We start from the raw sequence: 24927 nt of genomic DNA on the forward strand, positions 1-24927 counted from the left end.
AAAGAGGAATTCACCAGTGATGGACTCGTCCCAGCCTTGTTCATTTCTCCAGGGAGCTTGAATCAACACCCCGTGGTGTAGCGAATAATGTACCCGAGGGGTGTATTGATCAGCTGAGATACATTTCTTAGTGTGGGCTCAGTGGCTACTGCTTGGCGGTGTTTGTAACCAAGTATGTCAGACAGTCAGTGCCACCGGAGACCTAGTGTTGATTCCTGGATCAGCTCTGTCTATAGTCTGCCACAGCACACAGCCCACTGGCCTTGCCTCTGGGGGCAGATGAACAATGACCTCTGGTTTATTGCCTGACCACTTTCTCATGTCGATTCAGGACTTACATCTTGTCTATAATAAGCTGTTTTGACTGTGATGGGGAACAAGGAGACTGCAGACAAGGGATTGATGACAGAGTCCAATACCTCTTTGTTTCCAGTCCTGTTGTCTTTGGTGCGCTGTTGGAGTGCATAGCATATACAGCAAGGGTTGCAGCAGTGCCAAAGGGTAGGACACACCATTTGTTGATATTAGGGCTGCACTCTCTATATATCCTGTTAGATGAAGCAGAGAAGTGGTTCATTCTTATGAAGGAGCCTAGCATAGCTTGCATTGCACTGGACCTAAAATGCCTGATTTCGCAAAAATTGCAATGGAAGTAGCGGTGTTTTTAGCTGTTTGTTGCTAAGAAATTGCAGGAGGACGTGAAAATTGCAAAAATAGAGGGCAATTAAGGTTAGTAAGACCAAAATCACACTGGTCATCTTAATGCTTATTAAAAAGGATAAGTAAAGGTAATGGATTACAGAAAATCAAAGTAGGCCTACTTTATTTGTGCAAATGCTTTGACTGGGGTAATTCACAAAGCAGTATAACCTTTCGTAGAACTGTCCAAAAAAGACAGTCCTCTAAAGAGATGGCATCATGTCATATGTTTCAATAGGCTATATTCATATATTTTGTAATTCATATTAAGTTCACATCTTTTTAATAATTCATATTCTGTGACCTGCATAGTGTGTGCATCACCTCACTGTGTTCACTGTGTGCTCTGTGTGTTCACTAATTCACGGATGGGATAAATGCAGAGACCAAATTCCTTATACGCAAGTATACTTGGCCGACAAACCTGATTTACATTTACATTAAGTGGTCCAAGCACACTGTCCAGTCCTTTCAGCATTATGAAGTGACTCTCCTTACCAGCAATGAGGTGAGTTTGGACTTCAGTATGCCGTATAAAGAAGCAATCCTGAAAAGGATGGAAAGTTGGCAGAAAGGTGGGGTGAGCAGGTGCAGCATGATCTATAACTGCCCGTAGCCCAGTCTGAAGGGCTGGCTGGGTATAGACCCTTTCAACAAGAAAAACAAAAACAATGCTTGAACGTTTGTCGTGGAAAAACTGGTCCACTTCCAAAATCCAACTAGCAATTTATCACTTGACTATTACTTATTAGCACTCTGGGACAAGGCGTCCGAAGGAGACAATACAGACAGGAGATCTCTGAAGACTGTTGAATCTTTATTCACCGTATTGCAGTGATAGTCCAGCCTAAACAATGTTCAGACCAGGTGTCAAGCAATAGGGTGAGGTGAGATGTCATCAGATGGCGGCCCCCGATGAGATCTGAAATCAAAATGGCTGCGGCTTATCTTTTATACTCCTTAACCTAGAGTTGGGCCCTCTCGCCACCCTCGAAAGACACCTGTTGGCCTATCAGCATCCACCAAGGTTACGGATATTGGTGGAACCCCTTGTCTCATCATGCATAATTTTTTATTATCTGATTCTGTTTTTTTCCAGTTGGGTGTAACAGGGCTTTTTATCTTGCCACCTGTACTTGGCCTTGATATTTTCATCGCCATTACCTCATCCTCGCTCTTGACCGTCTAGGCCCAGTGTCACTGTGCACTCATTCACCCCACTCTTTGACACCTGGCCTGGTCTGCTTAAGATGTGTACAGGCCTTGAAGTCTCATAATAATTGCAGTAATATCAAAGTTTATAAAAACCATACATGCATCCTTTAAGTCATAGAAATCCACCACACGTTCTATTTTGTTCCCAATCTACTTCCGTTTCATTAAGATAACATATGGAATGTTAAAACTGAAGCCTTGTGGGAACAACTATGATGCTGATAATGGAACTCTCTTGAAATGGTCGGTGGATTAGTCTTGTCCATGTTGTTCTCCTGAACACTCCAGCTTGAAGGACACTTGTAAAGTGCATCACTAGCTGGTATACCCTAACTGGCTCCACCAAGAGAGCAGCTGCAACCTCCAATTGTAGTTCAACAGGTATATTTGAAAGTGGACAGGTTGATGAAGTGCATTTCTTGCAAGAGAGAGGGATTGTGTGTGTCTGTGAGTATGGTTTTGTTATCAGTAACGCACATGGCAACACAGCAACTTTATGCTAGCATGAAAACAGTAGGAGTATGTTGGCAGCTAGAGGAAATGGCCTCCATAAGGAATGGTGTCCCTTTTTTCAATACCTCCCAAGTCATGTGACCTAGGGACTCCAAACCAATGCAGAATAGTTATCCTATATGGGACTCATCAGACACACCTCTTTTTATAGCGACTGTATGCATGCTGTATTTTATATGATTTTTTTAAAGAAAATACATTATTTCCCATAAGGAATGGTCTCCTTTTTTTCAATACCTCCCAAGTCATGTGACCTAGGGACTCCAAACCAATGCAGAATAGTTATCCTATATGGGACTCATCAGACACACCACTTTTTATAGAATGTAAAAGGAATTGGAAGTAAAATCAAGTCATTTTCATCTTTTTACCATGTTGCCAGGGATGGGCAGTATTTGTAATACATGTATTTAAAATACGTTTTTCAAAATACAAAATACAATTTTGTAATTGAAACACTTGAAGCGAAAACTATCACTAACTTGTTCAGAAAATGTAAATAGTCTGGCGAGGTGGGGCCACAGGTTGGCACATTCCCGGGATGGACCTGCTGCGTCTTCATCCATTGTTTCGTCCATGTTTCGTCTCTTATCTAAATCTAACCATGGAGTTGACTTTGGCGGAAAGCTGAAGGTGATTGCTGATAGGCTGTCCCAATCAGTGGCGCCTGCACAATCCAATCACGTTTGAGAGGGAAACAAAAAATTGAGGGTTTCCGAGATTTTTCTTATCTTAGAAGTAGTAACGGGTACACGGTTATGGATAGAAATGTAGTGGAGTAAAGAGTAGCCTACAATATTTGCCTCTCAAATGTACTTGAGTAAAGTCATGAGTAGGCTACTCCCCTAAAATGATACTCGAGTAAAGTACAGATCCCTCAAAATTGTACTCAAGTACTGTACTCAAGTAAATGTACTCCGTTACTGTCCGGCTCTGGTTAAGCCCGCCTAACGACTCTATACACGATTTGATTAGCCTGATAGAAGTTTCATTTTTCGAGCTCACAAGCCAACGGAGAGTTGCTAGACTAGCCCTGGAAGCAAATGTAATTTGCTGCCGCTAGGGTGCGTCTTAGTAGGCCACATATCATATCGGGGTAGTGAAGCTGCACCAATGCAGTCGCCTGACAATTTTTGTACCATTATACAATTGTACCATTATATTCCGCTACTAACTGCAAGAATGTAATATTAAAAACGAGTCAGGATTGACACCGTATGATTCATTTTTTAATCGCATATTTTGCACAGTCAAATCGGAACACTGCTGCCAATAGTATAGGCCAGGGGTGTCAAACATGGGGCCCGCTACATGGGTTAATCCGGCCCAGACTTGTAGAGAATAAATTTCTGACGATGTCAAAAAAAAAAAAATCTCTAGCCCATTCCTGTGAGGAGTTATGAATTTTCAAAGAAATAACCGAAATGCTCAATTCAGCCGCTAGGCGCAGCCAAAAAAGTTGACTGGTCCTGTGCTGTCAGTTTGGCTACATTGTCGGGAGAAAAGCAGGCGTTGCGACAAAATTCAGAGACAAAGTGCAGCCTGCAAACGGAGGACAAGATGTTTGGGCATTTTATTGTATTTTGCACCAGGAAGTGTTGTGTTGTAAAACACTAAACTTGGATCATGTTAAAGTGTGGTTGTGCAAACTAAATTTAATCAGGTCGCGATGTCTGACTCACCGTCAGTTTGACTGTTTTCTTAGTGATAATGGCATTCTGTCTGGCTTACCATACCACGCTGTAGTGCGGTGGTTAAGCCGAGGTGCCGTACTCAAGCGTTTCTTTGAACTACGAGAGGAAATTGGACAGTTCTTGGAGAAAAAAGGCAGACCAGTAGCAATTTAAATGCCCGGAATGGGTGCAGGATCTGGCCTATATGGTGGATAGCCTATTACACAGCACCACCACCTAGCCTACAAAATTATTTGATCTGATGTAACCTAATCGTACCAGTTGATCGTATTGCTCATGCACTGCTAACTTATGTTTGTTAAATTCATTTTATTTTTCATACATTTGCATATTTACATTTTTAAGGCAGGATGTTAACTTTCTTCATAGCTCCCACTTGAGTTTAGTGTGGTGAGTTGGTTCAGGTGGTCAGATGTAAAAATGTAGGCCTATCCACTCAACTATAAAAATAAACCAGTTGTTTATGAGAGTGAAATGCATTTTATTTCAATTTCATTGGCCTCTCTGGATGAATGTGTAATAATCTAATATATCCCTTGTGATTATGTAGGCTACAAATGTAGGCTGAAGGGTAAAGCATAGCCTACTGAAAAAAACTAAGCTGTGGATGTTTCGGATGTTTTGCAATTATTTCACTGGTCCGGCCCACTTGAGATCAGATGGGCTGTATGTGGCCCCTGAACCAAAATGAGTTTGACACCCCTGGTATAGGCTATTCACATTTTGGTTTGTAGATTAATCATTCCTCATATCTACTGTAGGCTACTCATATCATGCCAATATTTCTGTATTGGTGCAAATAATTGGTGTTTTTGTAGGTGATAGTCAGAAACGGGATCTGGCTAGACTGCCTGAGTCCAGATTATTCACTCATACGTCATTTACGCGCGTCTCTAGGAAGTCAGCAACAAGATGGCGTCAGCGTCGGATCCCCAGGTTGAAGAAGACACCGATTTGGATGAATTATTGGACAGTAAGCTTTAGAGTTATACCTTTAACATGTGTGTCAGGTCGGTCGGGACAACAAATGTTAGTACTTTGTATGTGTAAAGGTTTACTTTGTAGTGTTTATTCTTTACTTTTGCATATGCGCATGGCATGGTTTGCACAGTAACGTTAGCTGCCCGTCAGGTTGAGAGTATTGACGCCCTAGTTGACCTTACATTTTAAGTTAATTTGTAAGATAATGTCTTTATTTTGTGGTCGTCCTGGGGCATTCTTTTACATGGCGTCTTAGTTGTTCGTCTCATAAATGCTCTGTCATAACGCTTGCTGAGCTTTGCCCTTGAAATAGCCAAAATTGCTCAATGTAGAAGCGACCCGTAGAGGATCACGGAGGAACAGTCAAGTTGCTGCGTAAATAACTGATGACTTGATATAATTCAGGAGAAGCTGTGAAATGGTATATAGATCCAATGTAGTTGGATTGCATGAATGTTAATCTGAAATTTTGGCCGTAAGAAACCAAGGGCATAAACATATGAACACACTGCAATTTAACAGAAATATTTGAGCAAAACTTTGAACAAACGAGTAGTTGACATAAAATAACATAGGCCTATTGCAAGAGGTTCAACCCGGCGCTCAGGTAGTTGGTGTCATTCTCATTCTTTGTGTTGCTCTGCCCTGAAGAAGACCACTTGTTGGTTGAAACATGTTGGCTCTTCTATATATTTTTTTTAAATGACTTAAGCCATACCAAATAAAGGCTTTTTAATTCATCCCTTCTCTTCTTAAGTCTGACTGAGTGCCTGGACCTGCCTTTTTTGTAACATAGTCCTATTATTGTGTCATGTGAAGCATGTTGTAACTGTAAATTTGACATGTTCTCAGGTGGATAGAGATCCTATTGACAGAATGATGATGTTTTTATCACATAATGTGCCATTACACAGAGAGTGCAATGTTACTGCATGACAGAACTGAAACAAACCCACATGTGAATAGTTAAGTTGTAAGACCTTCTTACCTCACTCTCTTACATGGGCTTTTGTCCGGAACTGTCCATCACCTAATGGCTTTAAGAGGAGCATGTTATCTACAGAATTGAACTGTCACTAACCATCTACTATGACTTAACATTCAGATTTATCTGCTTTAGAGAGAGTACATTTTATTACTGAAATTATTCTGCTTCACCTTTTAAATGTTTTCAGGTCTTTGTGGATGCAATATCCATTGCTAATGACAATGGCTGTCACAGACAGTCCGCAAAGTAGTGTTAAAAGTTAGGACTAAGTTAATATTTCTTGCAGGTGCCCTCAATGACTTTGACAAGACAAACGTTCCACCTTCTGTACCAGAGGCAGCTGCTGGTCCAAATGCAGAAAAGGGAGATGGGAAGAAGGTAAGCTTCATTTCACGGTAGTACACTGTAGTACACTTAATGAATTCTCAGACACTGTATGTAAAGGTGTTGTTTTGAGGATGTAGTATATTGCCTAATTGTTGTGCCTGTGTCACCCAGGCCTATAATTTATATGTTTTCATTCATTTTGACTGTCTTTCGCAACAGGCCCCTCTGCTGGAAGACAGTCAGTTTTTTGAGTCCCTGTTTGAAGGGGAGATGGCGAACCAGGCCAAAGAGGAGTGGGAGAGGGCAATGGCTGAGCTTGCCCAGGAGGAGCCAGAGCTGCTGCAGCATTTTCAAAAACTGTCTGAAGCAGCAGGGAAAGTCGGTATGTGGAAGAGTGTGTGTGTTTGTGTACTGATTTCCTTCCTTTAAATTACATGCACATGCTAAACAGATCATTGTATGTTAAAGTGGCACAGTGGATTGTAGAGCAAGCTGTATGTGTTACTAAATTATTTTAGTTTATTTTTCCATAGAGTGTGTTTTACAACTGTACAAATGACATAAGATTTGTTGTTTTATCACATTTGTTCCTAAAGGCACTGATGTAGCTTCACAGCAGGAATTCACCTCATGTCTGAAAGACACCCTCAGTGGACTGGCAAAAAATGCAGACTACTTGCAGGTAATCCAGCTATATGAATCAATGTCAGAAATTTGAAGTAAAAATGAAAAACAAATTGTTACCCAATGAAAAGCACACATGAAAAATATTGTTTAATATTTGTTTAATCCCATTCTTAGAGTTCAGGTTTAGCTGGAGACGACCTAGCAAAGACACTAGAAGGATTGGGATTAGAGGATAATGGAGAAGGAGGAGGAGGAGGTGGAGAGGATGGAAATATTTTACCCATAATGCAATCGATCATGCAAAATTTGCTCTCCAAGGAAGTTCTGTACCCATCACTCAAAGAGATTACACAGAAGGTATATCATATCATCAATCACTTATTGTGAAGATGTACTGTATCTGTAGGAGAGATTGATTTTTTCCAGTATTGTATGTTACATGTCTCTGACTTCTCTATTTACTTTAAGTATCCTGAGTGGTTAAACAGCAACAAAGAGTCCCTTACTCCAGAGGACTTCAGTCGTTATGAGCAGCAGCACAAGATCATGGGAGACATTTGCTCCCAGTTTGAGAAAGATGGAGATCAGGAAAGCAATTTTGAGAATATCCTGGAACTAATGCAGAAGGTAAGTAACTCTATCAGACATTTTCTCCATGCTCACCTTAAAAGATTATCAATGATTGATCTTTTATACAACAACACATTGCATTCTTATATCTTTCTGTAGCTGCAAGATCTGGGACAACCACCAAAAGAGTTGGCAGGAGAAGCGGTATGTACATAGTTTTTTGATAGAAATAGGTGATTTTCATTTGCACCACTGGTGTTGTATTTCATGTAATCTATGCTGTTTTTTTTCCCTTACAGCCTCCTGGCCTGAACTTCGATATGGAATCTTTGAATATCCCAGGAGCACCTGGGGCTGGACCTGCTGAGCAGTGCTCAATTATGTGATGCATCACGAGGCACTATATCAGGTGTTTGCAATACTGTGTCACAAACCCTGCTCCAGGAGCATGAGGAACTAGAAGTCAGACCCACATCTGACATGACATGACATGATCTGATCTGTTCTGTTCTGAATACTTTCAGGAGAGAGCTCAGAGTATACAAATTTACATGGATGCAGGCAAGACCCCAGTGCAATGCCTACCCTTGATGGGGAAAAAAGTCTCTCCTTCACTGATCGAACATTCACAAGAAAAGAGCCGCTCTTGGAATCTTTCACTTAACTTCAATCACCTCTTTGCAATCTTAATTGGTTAGAAGGCTCAAGTAATGACTGATCAGTTTTGATCATCTCACGGTTGCAGGAGAGTGGAATTGGCAGAATGGTAAAAACAATGCACTACATGATTCTATAAAGTTTCTGTGTGGTTTCAGCTGGTGTGCCAATAACCTCAGACTCACCTGGGTCCTGAGCTCAGTCTTGTCTGTAATGGGGTCAGGAGGAGGATGTGAGTTCATCAATGTAATAAACTTAAGAACAGCTAGAAGGCCTCACTGAGAATGACCGACAGGTACCACTATAAACCTCAGGGTAGCAATACTGTTTCACTCTCCTCTGGGGTCTTTTGTTTATGCTATGCTCTGCATATGTAAGTGATTAATTTATATTGTTTTAACTAACCAGGACAAAAAGATTAAGACTAAGAAAAGACTATTAACTATGTTTACATAATCAGCATCTTCACAATTTCAAAGAAATCTTATCTAACATTCCCATTTCCTAGATAACACCACTAAACACATTAGATGTTGAATACCATTCACATTCTGATCTTCTTTCAGTCTGCAATGGTGTAATAGTAACAATGGAAAGGATGTCATGGATTTTGCACCCTGTGTGAATATATTCACTACACCCAGATATTATTCATTACTCTGAAATCCTGATAACTTGTGATGTAAAAGAAAACCGTGATAAGGAAATAAATTACTTGGAATGTGCATTTGAATTTCTGTCAGCACTTAAGTGATGTGCCTCCTCATCCTCTATGTTGTACCCTTGTATATTGTATAGAATTGTGCGTTGCTCAGATTATTAGGTTATAATTATATGTTGTATGTATGTATGTTCTCACAATGATCACTTACATGTACAGTTCTGACAGATACCAAGTAACATTTTAAAAATAGAAGTCGTGTCTAAAGACAGAATTGAATAGCAACTCAACAAAACAATAACACATTAATTATGACATAAATGGCATAGTGCAAAGTTAAAGTGAAGGGGGGCATAATCTAGCCGCCAATCTCCAAATTAGAGAGCCTGTTACAACCTTTTACTCCCACCACTTTTTTTTCATAATAAAGAAGTTCAAATCTATCGATTGAAACATTAACAATGTCTCTCTTGTCTTTGGATGTGTGACTTAATCGGACCATAGCTGTTTACACAAAGTGCAGGTTGGAGTGTCTAATTCATTGTGTAAAGTAATAGGCCTATTGATATGATATCACTTTGAAGGTTACAGTGGAAAAGGTTACAGAGAAACAAAATACAGGCAGGCCTGCAATTAGGCTACAGTACACCAATTTTACTTTGTTCATGATTTATTGTCTGTACAATGTAAGCACACATCACATACATCATGTCAGATCTAACTAGCAAATAAAAATAAGATATGTATAGAAGGTGTTTTAGTAGTTTTAATCACGATTACATTAAAATCTGCTTTGCATTTTTTTCCCTTTAGTTATGTGATAGGCCCTAAATCAGTATTCAAATATGATCACTGAAGTAAGGCAAGTAAATAAAGTAGGATTTTACTTTGTCGTTGTATTGAGTAGGATACGGGTACAAAGCCACTTAAATGCAGTAGTAAGTTTTATGCAAGGTGTTTAGAATGGATCCCAAAGTAAACCCTGGCACCGGAAAATGCGACGTGGAACCTTGGATGATGGCGTTTTTGCGTTCAAGCACGAACAGGAAGAGAGTGTATGATGAGTGTACGTCGACGTGTCAGCTAAGGAAGTGGTTGGCTGCAGCCTTCCAGCAAGCGAAATCTAACAAGAAAGGACCTGGCATAGCACTCTTAAGACGCGAATAGTAGATGAAACATTGTTAAATCTTAACTCTTTTTTAATAAATAATTTTCTCAAATCATCGTTGGTGGAAGTGTAACAACGTCTTTTAAGATGTTAACCAAATTTGAGACGAAATCGGCTCGTGTTAAAGGTAAGGTAAACTTGAGTTAGCAATGTAAGTTAGCTGCGACTGTAGCTAGCTTGCCAGCAGTTATTTAAGTAGCAACGTCAAGTTATTGAACTTCATATGCTGTTATTATTACAGTTCACACTTGCATTTACAATGACAACAGCATGTGCTGAATTAAGATGTTTACTAAATGCTGTCTCTCTTTGCTAATATGAATGGGCCGCTAATGCTAGCAGTTAACGTTACATTAATCAGAGCAGCAAGCGATTGCAATGTTAAGTGTTTATTAGAATGTTTTATGAGACATGTGTTTAAATAGAACCTGAGTTGTGGGAGTGAAAGCATATATTTTGTCAATTACGACCATGTAACGTTGCTAAATGTTACTGAGCGGGCAGTCGGATCAGTAACACTTATTTTGCTAGCTTGGTAGCTAATTTCATAGCATCCATGTAATGTTCTACTATCTATGTCAATTCCTTTTTCTAGGGCTCAGTTTCCACCCAAAGAGACCATGGATTCTTGCCAGCTTGCACAACGGAGTCATTCAACTGTGGGATTACCGCATGTGCACCTTGATTGACAAATTCGACGAGCATGACGGTATTCTATCTATGATCAAATGTTGAGTGTAAAACACCTTCCTGTTTTTACCTGGGCCGTCTGTGACACTTTTACTGAGGAATGAAACATTTGTTACAGGCCCGGTCAGGGGAATTGACTTTCACAAGCAGCAGCCCTTGTTTGTGTCTGGTGGCGATGACTACAAAATCAAGGTTTGAGAGAATATTAAGCACATAATCAATATTTGTTTACATGTATTTGAATGTGGCCACAATACTTGTGTTACAGTATTCCACCACATAGAATCACAAGAAAATTGTTGTGTTAAATCTTATGATTTTCTGCATGTCAGGTATGGAACTACAAGTTAAGGCGATGCCTGTTCACACTGCTCGGACACCTCGATTACATCCGGACTACCTTTTTCCATCATGTGAGCATAAGGCCTTTTAATCAAACAATAACAACAAAAATATTGACAGTACTTGGGGATGTCTGACTATATACATGTGTCAATGTTGCCTTGTGTTTGTAGGAGTATCCCTGGATTTTGAGTGCGTCAGATGACCAAACCATCCGCATCTGGAACTGGCAGTCTCGTACTTGTGTCTGGTGAGTGGGAACACCTTGTTTCTCTAATGTTGTCATGTCAAGTGAAATTCACAGATCCTCTGTATGAAAACATTAATTTCCAGTCATACTGAGATCATATTTGTTATTCATAAAACAAATTAAAAAAAAAAGACTCGCGTCACGTCAAAATTATATAATAAACATGTTTATTATAGTCTACATAATATATTATAATAGTCAATATTAATTCATATTTGTGACTATATGCGTCTCCTGACCCTTGTGTTTTACAGTGTCCTGACGGGCCACAATCACTATGTGATGTGTGCTCAGTTCCACCCCTCAGAGGACCTGGTGGTGTCGGCTAGCCTGGATCAGACTGTGCGCGTGTGGGATATCTCTGGTGAGGGCGTGTGGGGAGGGCTGGAGTTGAATAGGGGAGAACTCGGGCCTGGTGGGATGGCTGGGCGGGATGAAGGGAGAGAAAGAGAGAGGAGGTGAGGAGAGATTCTCCGGCGTCCTCAAACTCCTCCTCCTCAATCTCTGTGTGAAGATTTGATCTCTGTGGGCTGCTTGCAGAAACACTTCTTGTCTTTTAATGTCATCAGAAGAGAGCACATCAGGCATAGTAAAGTGAGGTTTAGGGACAAAGCCTTCACTCTTCTCTTGTGTGTGTTGTGGACATTGATTTGAAAGGACTCTTGAAAAGGCAACATGGCCAAATCCCCTGAAAGCCAAGGGGGCTTGACTATTTTGCTCCCATTTCTTTTTATAGAGTCATCTCAAATGAATATTCACAAAGGAACCCTGACAAGTAAAGAGTGGGCCCAGACAGGGTTTGAAACTAGTCAGTTTGGAAGTACAGTGGGAGAATGGATACTCCCTCATACAAGAAGTGTTTCTGTATTTATGCATGTTAATTCTTACTGACTTGTGTGTGGTGTGCTTGTCTTCTGTCTGTTTTTTGTCCTCTAACTTAACTCTAATTTCTCGTAACTACTCAAACAAGTAACCTTTAACTGGCTTACTGTCTGCTTCAAGCTGTTTAGTCATATTGAGGGTGTATACTCCAAACTCCAAACTCACAACTAAACACTAACTGTACAGTTGACTTACATTCTCAGCTCAGATCTGTGTATTTTGTCCATTAGATTTAATCAGTGACACTTTTTTCCCTGTCTCTGTCTGCATGGTGGAATCCTGAATAGATGAAAAACTTGAGCATGAGTACTTTAAAACACTTTTAACATATTACCCTTTAAAAAGTGGCATCTTACCCAAAGGGTGTTGCAGTTACTATACTATGCTTTTATAAAAAGTACCACAGGCATTTACCTCACACTGTAATTCCTCTCATTTTACTGTGAAGTTTGCTCAGTTGACTGTAATATCAGTCTAACATTAATGACTGTTTAATGGCATACTCCCCTCCCCCTTCGCATCAGTGACATCAGTGTCATTACCCAGGCATCTTCTAACAACAGCATGAAATAGCTTGCATACTTCTCATCCTTTCAGTAACCCAGTGCCTCATCAGAGCATATCATATCATGACACCCCCTTCCAGCCCGCACCGGCCCATCAGTTCACCAGTCAGTTTCCACCCTGTTCAGGTCCACCAGTTCTCATGCTCCCACTGGAAACATCCGCACCTGTACATTGGTTCCCGCTCATTGCTCCTCCTGCCCCACTTCTCTTGGACTGTTGGTTCACTTAAGTGATTTGTGCGCTGGAATCACCAGCACAGTCTGTTCTCTCGTTTCTTTGTCATTTTCTACCAGAGAACAGTAATGATCCTGGTCATGGGGATATGATTGATTAATTATTTTAAGGTAGCGTCAGTAATACTAATGAAAAATACATTCATGATCAATGGTCTGCCTGTCAGTCTGTGTATTCAGTCTGAGGCATCTTGCATTAAACAGTGCTTTAAAATAAGTAACTCTTGCCTGTATCACTGACACTACCTCTGAACCCAATCACATGCTCTCTGTGATTCCACAATCATGTTAACCCAATCTTAAGCCTTTGTTGATGTATGGAAATTGATTATAGAGGCAGCTAATGGCTGTGTCCTTGGCCACTGTAGAATTACTGTTTTCTGGACTGGAGAACTAGAGAACATTGGCTGTGCTTATAATTCATATCGACTGTAAGTGGTTAGCAGTCCAACAGTGTGTGCTAAGTGTTTCTCCTTTCAAATTTTTATTTTTTTTGTAGCAATCACCTCATTCTTATAAATATTTTGTTTAAATGACTGAGTAATATGCTTGTTGTTCCCACCTCTCCTCCCCTGTTCTCTTTCGTGGGTGTTGTTGTGTTGCCCATGTTTGGTTCCTTTCCCCATTTTTGCGCGGATTGTCGGTTCCAGGTTTGAGGAAGAAGAACCTCTCGCCCGGCGCCGTGGAGACAGAAATCCGGGGCCTCACAGGGGTGGATTTGTTTGGGGCGTCGGATGCCGTAGTAAAACACGTTCTCGAGGTAAGCGATGTCAGCCTTCATGATGGAGTGGTCAGTGTGCGCACACTGCTTTGTTCGTCCAAATGGCAAATAAATATGCCAGTCATTTCTGGGGCTTATTCACCTTATGACTATCCAAAATTAATTTGGTAACAATGCAAAATCAGTTTGTCAATTTAACACCATGCGAATAAATCTTAAGCACAAATATTGATGAATAGAGTCTTCTTTAGTTCTGTTCATGCACAAGAGCTTTACGTGTTGACACACTTCACCCACTTTTTAAATGAGGGCCCCTACATTAGCAAGAAAATGCTTTGGTTTAAACTGAGACCTGACACATTTTTTAGGTTGAGTAAGAATGAACCAGGAGAGAAGAAATTACAAATGAATGTCAATGGGTTAAACATTTTAAGGAAGTATGCTTCTGTGTTTCTCATTAGGGTCATGACCGCGGGGTCAACTGGGCCGCCTTCCATCCCAGCATGCCTCTCATTGTCTCAGGAGCAGACGATCGTCAGGTCAAGATCTGGAGGATGAATGGTGAGTAGGTACTGGGTATGTAAAATGATAAAGAATGCCCCCCCCCCCCCCCCCCCTAGCCTGGCGGGGCCATCCTATATCATTGAGATGTATAGTCTGGCATCGAATCATTCACCTCGCTTAATCCAAGGGGCGGGCAGAGAATTGTCTTTCAAACTGCCTAGGCATGCAATAGGCCAGCGCTACGACCATATCCGTATCCGGTAGGCAAAACGGCAAACACATCCTTAGAAAGGAATGACTTAAGTGCATTGTGTTGCTCAACTTTCAAAGAAAAGCACAAGTCCAACTCCTCCAAAGTTGACGCCAACGCCGATTCAAACAACCGCTCTTCGTTCGCCATAGCCACCTTCCTTGTTGTTCACCGTCACAGGACTGTCGTTATCCTGTTAACCCGTAGAACCCGATTGACGCAAAGTGCGTCAAAAAACACACCGTTTCTTCTCTGTTACATTGCTCTGGAACGGTTCATCGCAGCGAGATGAAACCTTTATTGCACGACAGAGCAGAAGTGGGGCTTTCCAACGAGACTACACACTTGTCTGTACGATCAAGTATGAAAATTAAAAAAAATCATGAAATTAAATCAAATTGCATCATATTTACAGTCTACACTTCTCTGCATTCACCTGCACACACATTACTCTAGTTTGAATTACTCGCGAACCCGTGATCGCATCGATATGGCAAGCATATCAGATGAAAGAGGGGGCACAGGGCTATCCATTGGTACCATGTTTATCGATCTTTCTGGCTTATAAAACCAGACGAAGTGACTGCAAAATAATAACGTCATGTACACAAACCAACGCTGCACACTCATTACTCTCGTTTGAATTACTCGCGGACCCGTGATCGCATAGATATGCCACGCATGTCAGATGAAAGAGGAGACTCAGAGCTATCATTTGATACCAAGTACATCCTTCTGGGTTATAAAACAGACGAAGTGACAGCAAAATAATAACTTCATATAGCTGGACTTACCCCACGTTTGTGTCTGTTCTTGTGGCAAAGCATGTTTATAATCCAATGCCATCATGTGTTTCTCTATGGCAAAGCATGTTCATATTCCGGTTTTGAGATCCTAGCAAATTCCTGCATGGCATCCAATTCAAGGCTCACATTGCATCCCAATTTGTTCAACAAATAAACACCTTTTTTGCCTTTACTTTGTTCATGGCAATGCAGTAAAGAGTTGAGAATTATTATGACTGCATACACACAGGCACGCAGGCTAACACGCAACCTCGGGTCAAGTCAGGTCAGATCAGTTCGTGTCACAGATATGGAGCGCAGAAAGGTCATTTTTCATCACTAAATAAAAAATGGCATTTATTTCCGTAAATCACACAGCAAATATTTCTGTAAATTGCTCAGCCCCAGAGTATCCCTCCAACATGGCAATTATATTGCCCGATTCAGGACAGTCTGCCCTACACACACATGAAATGCATGTAGAGCTGTGAGCTTGCAGTGGTGAGATACATGTGGAAATATAAGAATTTTTATAATACACTTTTTATATTTTAATTCTTTAAAAATCAAAATAAAATCAATGCTAGTATTAATACATGAAATGATTAATACATGAAATGATCTGAATAGCCTAAACTCTCCTGAAAAAAACAATATATAATATATGTGTGTGGCACTTACAATGACCAGAATAAATCCTTATGAATAAAGGTAGTGAAAATGCCCTAAAAACAGCTTAGGGTTAAGCCCGCTTTAAGACTCTGTAACGAAATAGAGCGCTGTGATTGGATAACATCCACGGTGTTAAGCCAAAAGAAATTCCTATGGTTCGATACTAGACGTACAGGCTGAGCAAATTAATTTGCCGCCGCTAGGGTGCGTCTAGATTTCTAGGCTACCCCCCCCCCATCATTGCCTTTAAATCTAGACTCTAAACACACCTGTATTCTCTAGCCTTCTCAGCCCTCTAATGTACAACTTGTGATGTCTGTAGTTCTGTGTTCCCTTGCTATGTCTGTAGTTCTGTGTTTGTCCCTAGCTATGTCTGTAGTTCTGTGTTTGTCCCTAGCTATGTCTATAGTTCTGTGTTTGTCCCTTGCTGTGTCTGTAGTTCTGTGTTTGTTCCCGGCTGTTCTGTAGTTAATGTGTAGATGTATGTGTACGTGTGTACATACTTGTATCTGTTTAATTGTACTTTGGACAGCACTTTGATCAGTATGAATGTGTAAAAATAAATTGTACTGACTTTACTTACTAAAGTACTTTACACACTCATTAGATTTAGTTGATTTACTTGTTTGTTTTTGTTTTGGTTGATGTGCTGTGTATATATTTTTTTTAAATTATTATTATTTCTTTTTTCTTACTTTATGTTCTTGATCTCTCCACTCTGTCTCATACTGTCCACAGAGTCCAAGGCATGGGAGTTAGACACCTGCAGAGGACATTACAACAACGTGTCCTGCGCTGTCTTCCACCCCCGCCAGGAGCTCATCCTGTCCAACTCGGAGGACAAGAGCATCCGCGTGTGGGACATGTCCAAGAGGACTGGGGTGCAGACCTTCCGCAGGGACCATGACCGCTTCTGGGTGCTGGGAGCTCACCCTAACCTCAACCTCTTTGCCGCAGGTGAGAATGTCCTCTCAGCGCCCCCATACAGGCCCTCAAATATTATTTCTATTTATTTATTTTCAGAATGCTGTCAGTTTTTGATGTATGCTTTTATCGGGCAACTCGTCTTCACATTCATTTTGATAGTATATGATCATGTGGAGGACGGATAAATGCATGTCGTTCCCCCTTCCATCCAGGATTTGCACTATGCAGTTCTGTGTTTGGGGCAGAAATGAAAGAAAAATACACCAGTTTGTATGTTGGCAAACTTGTAGAAGTGCCAATAAGGCTCTATTGTTGGTGTTTGTAAGGTCTTGCATGCCTTGTAGGTAGCTAGCCCGCTAATGTTAAACCAAAACGGGCAAGTGTTCCTTTAACTTTCAGTGACCATGGGAGAGAAGATGGAGAGAAATGGACTGTGACATATCATATATAGCAAACTGAATTGATGTAATATCTTTGTCAGTTTTGTCAGTAAAGCGCTAAGGCTGTGTGTGTCTGCAGGCCATGACAGTGGGATGCTGGTGTTCAAGCTGGAGAGGGAGAGGCCAGCTTACTCTGTGTACGGCAACATGCTGTACTACGTGAAGGACCGCTTTCTGCGCCAGCTGGACTTCAACAGCAGCAAGGACACAGCCGTCATGCAGCTGCGCAGGTACGGGGCATTTGCCTTTTGTGTGAAAATGATAAGATGGTTGAGTGAGGAGGTCTTTTCTATATCAGAAGAGGTAAATGAGATTACAACGATTGACATGTTTAGCCGAGTATGTTCGTTTGTTTTCTTTATGTAGTGGCTCCAAGTTCCCCGTGTTCAGCATGTCTTACAACCCAGCTGAGAATGCCGTCCTGCTGTGCACTGTGAGTATTGCATTTGACTGTCCATTTATTTAGTGTTGGGAATGTCCAGACACATCAGCAAAGCTGAGATAGCTCGTAGACAAATGTGTAACTTTTTCCCCGTTTCTGTCCTGACTGAATAGAGAGCGACGAATCTGGAGAACAGCACCTATGATCTCTACTCCATCCCACGTGAAAGTGACTCCCAAAACCCTGATGGTAAGCCTGCCACGCCCTAGATTTAAGAGTTCTTCAGCTATAAAGCAAAGTTTGATCAGGAGTATTCATATGATAATATTAAAGTTGTGTAATGATGGTAATGTCTCCTCTGCACTCACTCCCAGCTCCTGAAGGCAAGCGTTCCTCTGGTCTTACGGCTGTCTGGGTGGCCAGGAACAGGTTTGCCGTTCTGGACCGCATGCACTCTGTAAGGATCCATTTCCCTCTATGCTGTTTCCTTGCAATGATATCAGTTCAGTACTCTGAGAACAGGGAGAATCTGTTCACATGCGGCTCGGTCCTCGGTCGAAACTGAACAGTAAAATGTGTCTCCCTTTACTCTTCCGGCAGCATATGCTGAGGGCTTTTCCATCACCATTTCTATTGACTTTATACCCCTATGCTCTTACCAGCTGCTGATCAAGAACCTGAAGAATGAGATTGTGAAGAAGGTGCAGGTCCCGAGCTGTGAGGAGATCTTCTACGCTGGGACTGGCTCCCTGCTGCTGCGCGACGCCGACGGAGTCACGCTGTTTGACGTGCAGCAGAAGCGCTCGCTCGCCACCGTCAAGATCGCCAAGGTCAAGTACGTGGTGTGGAGTGCCGATACCAGCCACGTGGCCCTGCTGGCCAAACACGGTAGGACACCCACACTGACACAAGTCTGTTCTTCATTCAGGCTTTCTCTCTGGTCTTTCAGGCTGACCTTGGCCAATGGGCTCTGTCTTGCCTTGTGGCTCCTCACTCTGCCAAACAAGGACCTCACTATTCTCTTCTGTTCCTCTACCCACCACACAGCCATCATGATCTGCAACAGGAAGCTGGAGAGCCTGTGCAACATCCATGAGAACATCCGCGTGAAGAGCGGCGCCTGGGACGAGAGTGGGGTCTTCATCTACACCACCTCCAACCACATCAAATACGCTCTCACCTCAGGGTACGTCACACACACACACACACACACACACACACACACACACACACACACACATACACATACACACACACAGATGCCAGTACTTCGGTGTCCCTATGACCATCAGTCACATCCCTTTAACCTAGACCAGTGGTTCTTGTCTAGCGACCTCCCAGTGTGATTGTCAAATCAGCGAAATGTTTTAAAAGCATTTTTGCGCTATCAATTTTTTTTTAGATTAGATTCAACTTTATTGTCATTTAGCAGAGTACAGGTACAGAGCCAATGAAATGCAGTTGACATCCAACCAAAAGTGCAAAAGAAGCATTAAATACCAAGTGCAGAGAGACGTCGAGCCGATGCGCGTTGCGCCGCCATCTTGGATCCAAAATCAATTTTGCAGTCATTCCATTCAGTTCAGGTATCAGTGGTTTTCCCCTGTTCCTCATTGGTCCGTTCTGTTTCGTCTCTGCAGTGATCACGGCATCATCCGCACGCTGGACCTGCCCATCTATGTGACGCGTGTGCGGGGGAACAGTGTGTACTGCTTGGACCGTGAGTGCCGCCCTCGTGTGCTCAACATTGACCCCACTGAGTATCGCTTCAAACTGGCCCTGGTCAGCCGCAAATACGAAGAGGTCTGTGCTGGCACCTGCCATCCTGCATGCATTTTTCAACCCACATACTTACTCTGTGCTTCCACTGAAGCCAATTCCGCAATGAATTACATTTTTGTCAGTATTTACTCTCCATAGTATTAGTATTGTAACGTTTTATGTGTTTGACTAAACTGGAAGTTCATTGATTTTAGGGGATTTGCATAACAGTCACTGTCCAAGCTTTCTTAAGTTGACCAATCTGATTTTGTCTATCAGGTGTTGCACATGGTGCGCAATGCCAAGCTGGTTGGCCAGTCTATCATCGCATACCTGCAGAAGAAGGGATATCCGGAGGTGGCGCTGCACTTTGTGAAGGATGAGAAGACCCGCTTCAGCCTGGCTCTGGAATGTGGCAACATTGAGGTGCGTGTGAGCAGGAGGCACCTCATTCAGATATGACAGCGAAGAGTGACAGGGAGCGAGTGGGAGAGAGAGAGATGGGGTGGGACCAGGAAATGACCGTGGGTTGGATTCGAACCCAGGTCCCCGTGGGCACTCGGACCCGAATGTGGTATGGAGACTGCAGCCACTTCCGCCCCACAGCTCCCCCAAACATACCATTTCACATTACTCTTACTGGCTGTTAGCTGCTGGTCTGTTGCCGGCTTCTCTTCTCGTTAGTGGCTAAATGTGAGAACTGATCTGAGATCACAATGTGGGATCACAATGCATCCACTTTGGAGCTATCTGAAGCTAATGCCTGACTGCACTGTCTCCCCCTCATCTGCAGGTGGCGCTGGAGGCTGCGAAGGCCCTGGATGACCGCAGCTGCTGGGAACGCCTGGGAGAGGCCGCACTGCTGCAGGGTCACCACCAGGTGGTGGAGATGTGCTACCAGAGGACCAAGAACTTTGACAAGCTGACCTTCCTCTACCTCATCACCGGCAACCTGGCCAAGCTCCGCAAGATGATGAAGATCGGTGAGTGAGCCACATGCGCACACACACACACACACACACTTGTGTGTTTTTGTGAATCTGAGATCCTTTATATTGATCCTTTTTGTTTGTGTTATAGCTGAGATCAGGAAAGACATGAGTGGACACTACCAAGGAGCCTTGTATCTGGGCGACGTCAGTGAGCGAGTGCGCATCCTGAAGAACTGTGGACAGAGTGAGTATTTTACTGATACAAACACCATGTCCCTCCTTAACCCCATAGAGTCCATATCTACACCCACAGTACTTTAGGTGCAGTATAATAAGGCTCTAGTGTAATGGTCATCTGGTTATCAGTGAGACCAGCTCTGTAAGTGTCCTTGGCTGGTTGTGTTCCAGAGTCTCTGGCCTATCTGACCGCTGCCACCCACGGCCTGGACGAGGAGGCTGAGGCCCTGAAGGAGACCTTTGACCCCGAGAAGGAGATGGTAAGACCAGATGAGCACACGGACAAATTTCACAACTTGGTCATGGTAATGCCCTTTTTTACCATGCTGTAATGGATGTCTTCCATTATACACACTTATACACTTGGGATGGAGCCTCACAGACTGTGGAATAAAAATTGTTTTCTCTCTCTCAGATTCCTGAGGTGGACTCCAATGCCCAGCTGTTGCAGCCCCCACCTCCCATCAACCCCCTAGACACCAACTGGCCCCTGCTCACCGTCTCCAAGGGCTTCTTTGAGGGGGCCATTGCTGCCAAAGGTGAACTATAAGCACTCACTGGCCTTGCTGTCTTGACCGTGTGTTTGTGTGCGTCTATGTGCTTGTGTGGGTTTGTTTGTATGTAACGTTGGTGTGTGTTTCAGGTAAAGCCGGCCAGATGGCTGCAGAAATGGATATGGAAGCTCCCGGAGGAGAAGGGTGGGGAGAGGATGCTGAACTGCACATGGATGAAGGTGAGGGCTGCTTTGTGTTAATTCACCTCCTCTCCTCCCATCTGTCTTTCGCCCTTTCTCTCATTGTCTGCTGTCTTGTCTGATGAGCGTGTGTTTTTTCTTTCTCCCCCTCAGATGGCTTTGCTGATGCCCAGGATGTGTTGGGTGATGAGGCCGGCGTCGGGAAGGGAGAGGGAGGCGGCTGGGAGGTGGAAGAGGATCTGGACCTGCCCCCAGAGCTGGTGAGGAGTGGGCTTCTCCATTCAGACTGTTACACTCCCCACTCGCACTATTACAATCCCATAATAATTATTACTCAGACTATTATGCTCCCCTATAATTGTATCATTTTCACATACTATGGTCTGGTCATTATTATGGTCACACTTTTGTTATTCAATTCAAGCTTCCTGTTATGTCATCATATCTGACTTTCACCATGCATATATGCACATGTTAAATAGCTTGTCCATGCCAGTCACTGTAAATAAAGTGGTACTGACTCTCCTCACTCTTTGACCAATAGGAGCTGCCTGCTGGAGCTGGAGGCGGAGCTGAAGATGGCTTCTTTGTGCCGCCCACCAAGGGCATGAGCCCCACCCAGATGTGGTGCAACAACTCCCAGCTGGTTGTGGACCACCTTCTGGCCGGATCCTTTGAGACTGCCATGAGGGTGAGTCCAGAACCCCAATTATTCAGGCCTCAGCTCATGGTCACTTCAATTGAGTTTTTTCTAGAATTTTTCATAATAAGCAGAATCACAGCGACTAAAACTAGACTAGACTAAACAACAGTCCTTTTACAGAAGGTCTAACTAAGAGCCCATCAAATGAATGAAACGACAGTGTCACGTTGCGGAGCTTGTGACTGCAGCTTGTGACTGACTTGTGAAAGGATTTTTTTGGGAAATAAGCTTATTTACCAAAAAGATACATACCCTTCTCTCTGTGCAAGCGGTGCAATTGCCCAGTCTGACACCGTTGGCCTAGCTCATAATTCACTGGAATTGGGTTCGACCAGATAACTTATAGCTCCCTGTTAGCTATAGGCTAGCTTTAGGCTAACTGGTTCCTTTAAAAGCTCCCGCACTGTCCTCGGGTCAGTCAGTAACGTTTGTCCCTCCTCCCCTCAGCTCCTGCATGACCAGGTGGGCGTGGTGTGCTTCGAGCCCTACAAGCAGCTCTTCATGCAGACGCTGTCGCGTGGACGCACCGCCTACCTGGGACTGCCCTCTCTGCCCTGCCTGCGCGGCCACCCACTGCGCAACTGGAAGGACGGCGGTGCCAAGGGTGGCCTGCCGGCCGTAGGCCTGCGCCTGGCCGACCTCATCGCCCGCCTGCAGCAGTGCTACCAGCTGACCACGGCCGGACGCTTCGAGGAGGCCGTTGAGCGCTTCCGTGTCATCCTACTTTCCGTGCCGTTGCTGGTGGTGGACAACAAGCAGGAGATTGCTGAGGTAACGTTGTGTCCGTGTCTGTGTATGTGTACGCGTGCACATACTTTTACTGTAAGGTGCAAATCTGTTGTTCAAGGCCATGTATACCCACCTTTGGAATCAAAATCGAACGTCGTTTGATGTGAAACCACTCAATGAAAATGTGATTCATGTGACTAGTGCTGATGGGTTGTCAGTGATCAGATTTGTCTTTCCCCCCACAGGCTCAGCAGCTCATCACCATCTGCAGAGAGTACATTGTTGGGCTCACCATGGAAACGGAAAGGAAGAAGCTGCCAAAAGACACCCTTGACCAACAGAAGCGGCTGTGTGAGGTAGGACACACAGGATGCGCTGGGGATGGGACAACTCTGAGTCACAACACAGTGAAAGAACTAACGTCAGAGATGGGACATGTGCCGATGTTATGACATTGAACGCGTGCCTACTAATTCATTTGGTATCATTAGTGTTGGTTGACTGCAGATGAGGAAACTGTTTTCCCCGTTTTGCCCACCAGATGGCGGCGTACTTCACACACTGTAACCTGCAGCCCGTTCACATGGTGCTAGTGCTTCGTACAGCTCTCAACCTCTTCTTCAAGCTACGCAACTTCAAGACTGCAGCGGGCTTTGCACGGCGCCTGCTCGAACTCGGTCCTAAACCCGAGGTGGCACAACAGGTAACCATTTCTGTGTGTGTGTGTGAGTTTGTTTGTGTCCAAGGTAAGAGTATTAACAGAGAACTGCCAGCTCATTACAATGGCACCATTGCCTCTATTGTCTGTCTATTAGACCAGAAAGATTTTGGCGGCCTGTGAGAAGACTTTGACAGACACCCACCAGCTGAACTACGACCCCCACAATCCCTTTGACCTGTGCGCCGCCTCTTACACGCCACTCTACCGTGGCCGGCCGGTGGAAAAGTGCCCCCTGTCTGGAGCCTGTTACTGCCCCACATACAAGGGTCAGGTCTGCAGGGTCACACAGGTAGGCCCACCTCACTGCCCCCATGTCCCACAATGGACAAAACAGTCTGACCTTAGTACTACTTCTTCTCTTTTACTGTGGCTTGTCTGGGTTAACTGACTACAGTATTGGTACATTTGTGGAATTTATATAACCAAAAGGCATTCTTGTTTATTTTCATGTAAAAAAGAAATTACAATAATGCTTAACCACCTTAGACTCATCGTTTTAGGTTGTGAAAATAAAATGTCTTCCTCTTTGCTTCCCAGGCAACGGAGATTGGAAAGGATGTGATTGGTCTGCGTGTGAGCCCTCTGCAGTTCCGCTAGAGGAATGAGAAGGGAAGGCAGCAGGTCCCTCTGACGGTGTGCGTGCCCAGGCTCGTAGCTGATGGAGGTCACGAAAACGTAGTGTGATTGGTCGTGGGATGTACGTAAACTGGCACATTTGATTATGTCAGAAAATGTAATGGCTTGTTTGTCCCTTCTGGCTTCCCTTCCTTCTCCTTGTCTATCCCGGTTTCCACACCCCTCTACATTTACCAGAAGTGGCTCTATTGAGCTCTAGTCCTACAGTAGAGATGGGACCTCCATTTGTACATTATCAAATACACATAACCCTTCTTCCTGTCTATACAAATCCTGGCTAACCATCTGTTTGTATGCCTGACACCCATGTATTTATCAAATGTGTTCAGAAAGCTGTTCTGGACACAAGGAACCTTAACCTTTACATGTAGATTTAATGCTCCAAGTGAAATGTTAAGTAATGTGTCATGGCTATTGGTATGCATTCCACAATGATTGCACACGTAAATCATTTAAATTCTTTTGGCTTCTTGAAGATTGCAATGGCCTAGATGAAAAATGTGGAAAATATGGAAATGTATCAAATATATTATTTTGCAATTCTTCCTTCTGCAAACACTGAAATAAATGCTTGGCCTTTCAGTCTGTGCTTGTTGTTTTTTTAACCTGCTGAATTAATAAGCCATAACTGACTAGAATGAAGCACCAGAAAATAGCTAAATGTTTAATAGTAAAGAGTAAACATGTTCGGTGTCTTGACTTATGGCCACCAAATTAACTTAATTAACTCTAGTTTGGGGGTTGTGTCAGTTGTAAAATAGTGTCAGTA

At 43.1% G+C, this 24927-nt stretch overlaps 2 protein-coding genes across 2 annotated transcripts; both read left to right on the forward strand.

Annotated features, from left to right (window-relative positions):
* The first annotated feature begins 5007 nt into the window (after positions 1–5007).
* On the forward strand, positions 5008–9375 carry pex19 (peroxisomal biogenesis factor 19). Its single transcript, XM_076293657.1, has 8 exons — positions 5008–5094; positions 6377–6468; positions 6637–6799; positions 7014–7099; positions 7219–7401; positions 7513–7671; positions 7774–7818; positions 7914–9375. Exons 1-8 carry the CDS (start codon positions 5034–5036, stop codon positions 7998–8000), a joined length of 876 nt encoding a protein of 291 aa, XP_076149772.1. The 5' UTR covers positions 5008–5033; the 3' UTR covers positions 8001–9375.
* A 642-nt stretch (positions 9376–10017) lies between these two features.
* copa (COPI coat complex subunit alpha) lies at positions 10018–24740 on the forward strand. The gene is made up of 29 exons (XM_076293658.1): positions 10018–10227; positions 10696–10809; positions 10909–10982; positions 11123–11203; positions 11306–11382; positions 11637–11746; positions 13715–13824; positions 14247–14346; positions 16735–16953; positions 17443–17593; positions 17730–17796; positions 17919–17994; positions 18120–18202; positions 18408–18633; positions 18793–18931; positions 19386–19548; positions 19786–19932; positions 20300–20489; positions 20587–20682; positions 20847–20935; positions 21091–21214; positions 21319–21408; positions 21523–21629; positions 21914–22060; positions 22520–22843; positions 23047–23157; positions 23343–23504; positions 23617–23811; positions 24060–24740. Exons 1-29 carry the CDS (start codon positions 10188–10190, stop codon positions 24117–24119), a joined length of 3672 nt encoding a protein of 1223 aa, XP_076149773.1. The 5' UTR covers positions 10018–10187; the 3' UTR covers positions 24120–24740.
* Positions 24741–24927: the final 187 nt, after the last annotated feature.

This window comes from Alosa pseudoharengus, unplaced genomic scaffold (genome assembly GCF_046254945.1).
Source record: "Alosa pseudoharengus isolate Yale_2024_CS ecotype anadromous, Long Island Sound unplaced genomic scaffold, YU_APseudo_1.1 YU_APseudo_1.1_scf_2, whole genome shotgun sequence".
Lineage (NCBI taxonomy): Eukaryota > Metazoa > Chordata > Actinopteri > Clupeiformes > Clupeidae > Alosa > Alosa pseudoharengus.

Coding starts and splice junctions, on each gene's coding strand:
- copa (XM_076293658.1), top strand. CDS start 10,188: ATGTTAACCAAATTTGAGACGAAATCGGCTCGTGTTAAAG. Junction 11,747..13,714: donor GCGCGTGTGGGATATCTCTG/GTGAGGGCGTGT, acceptor TGTCGGTTCCAG/GTTTGAGGAAGAAGAACCTC. Junction 22,844..23,046: donor ACAAGCAGGAGATTGCTGAG/GTAACGTTGTGT, acceptor TTCCCCCCACAG/GCTCAGCAGCTCATCACCAT.
- pex19 (XM_076293657.1), top strand. CDS start 5,034: ATGGCGTCAGCGTCGGATCCCCAGGTTGAAGAAGACACCGATTTGGAT. Junction 5,095..6,376: donor TTTGGATGAATTATTGGACA/GTAAGCTTTAGA, acceptor TATTTCTTGCAG/GTGCCCTCAATGACTTTGAC. Junction 7,402..7,512: donor TCAAAGAGATTACACAGAAG/GTATATCATATC, acceptor ATTTACTTTAAG/TATCCTGAGTGGTTAAACAG.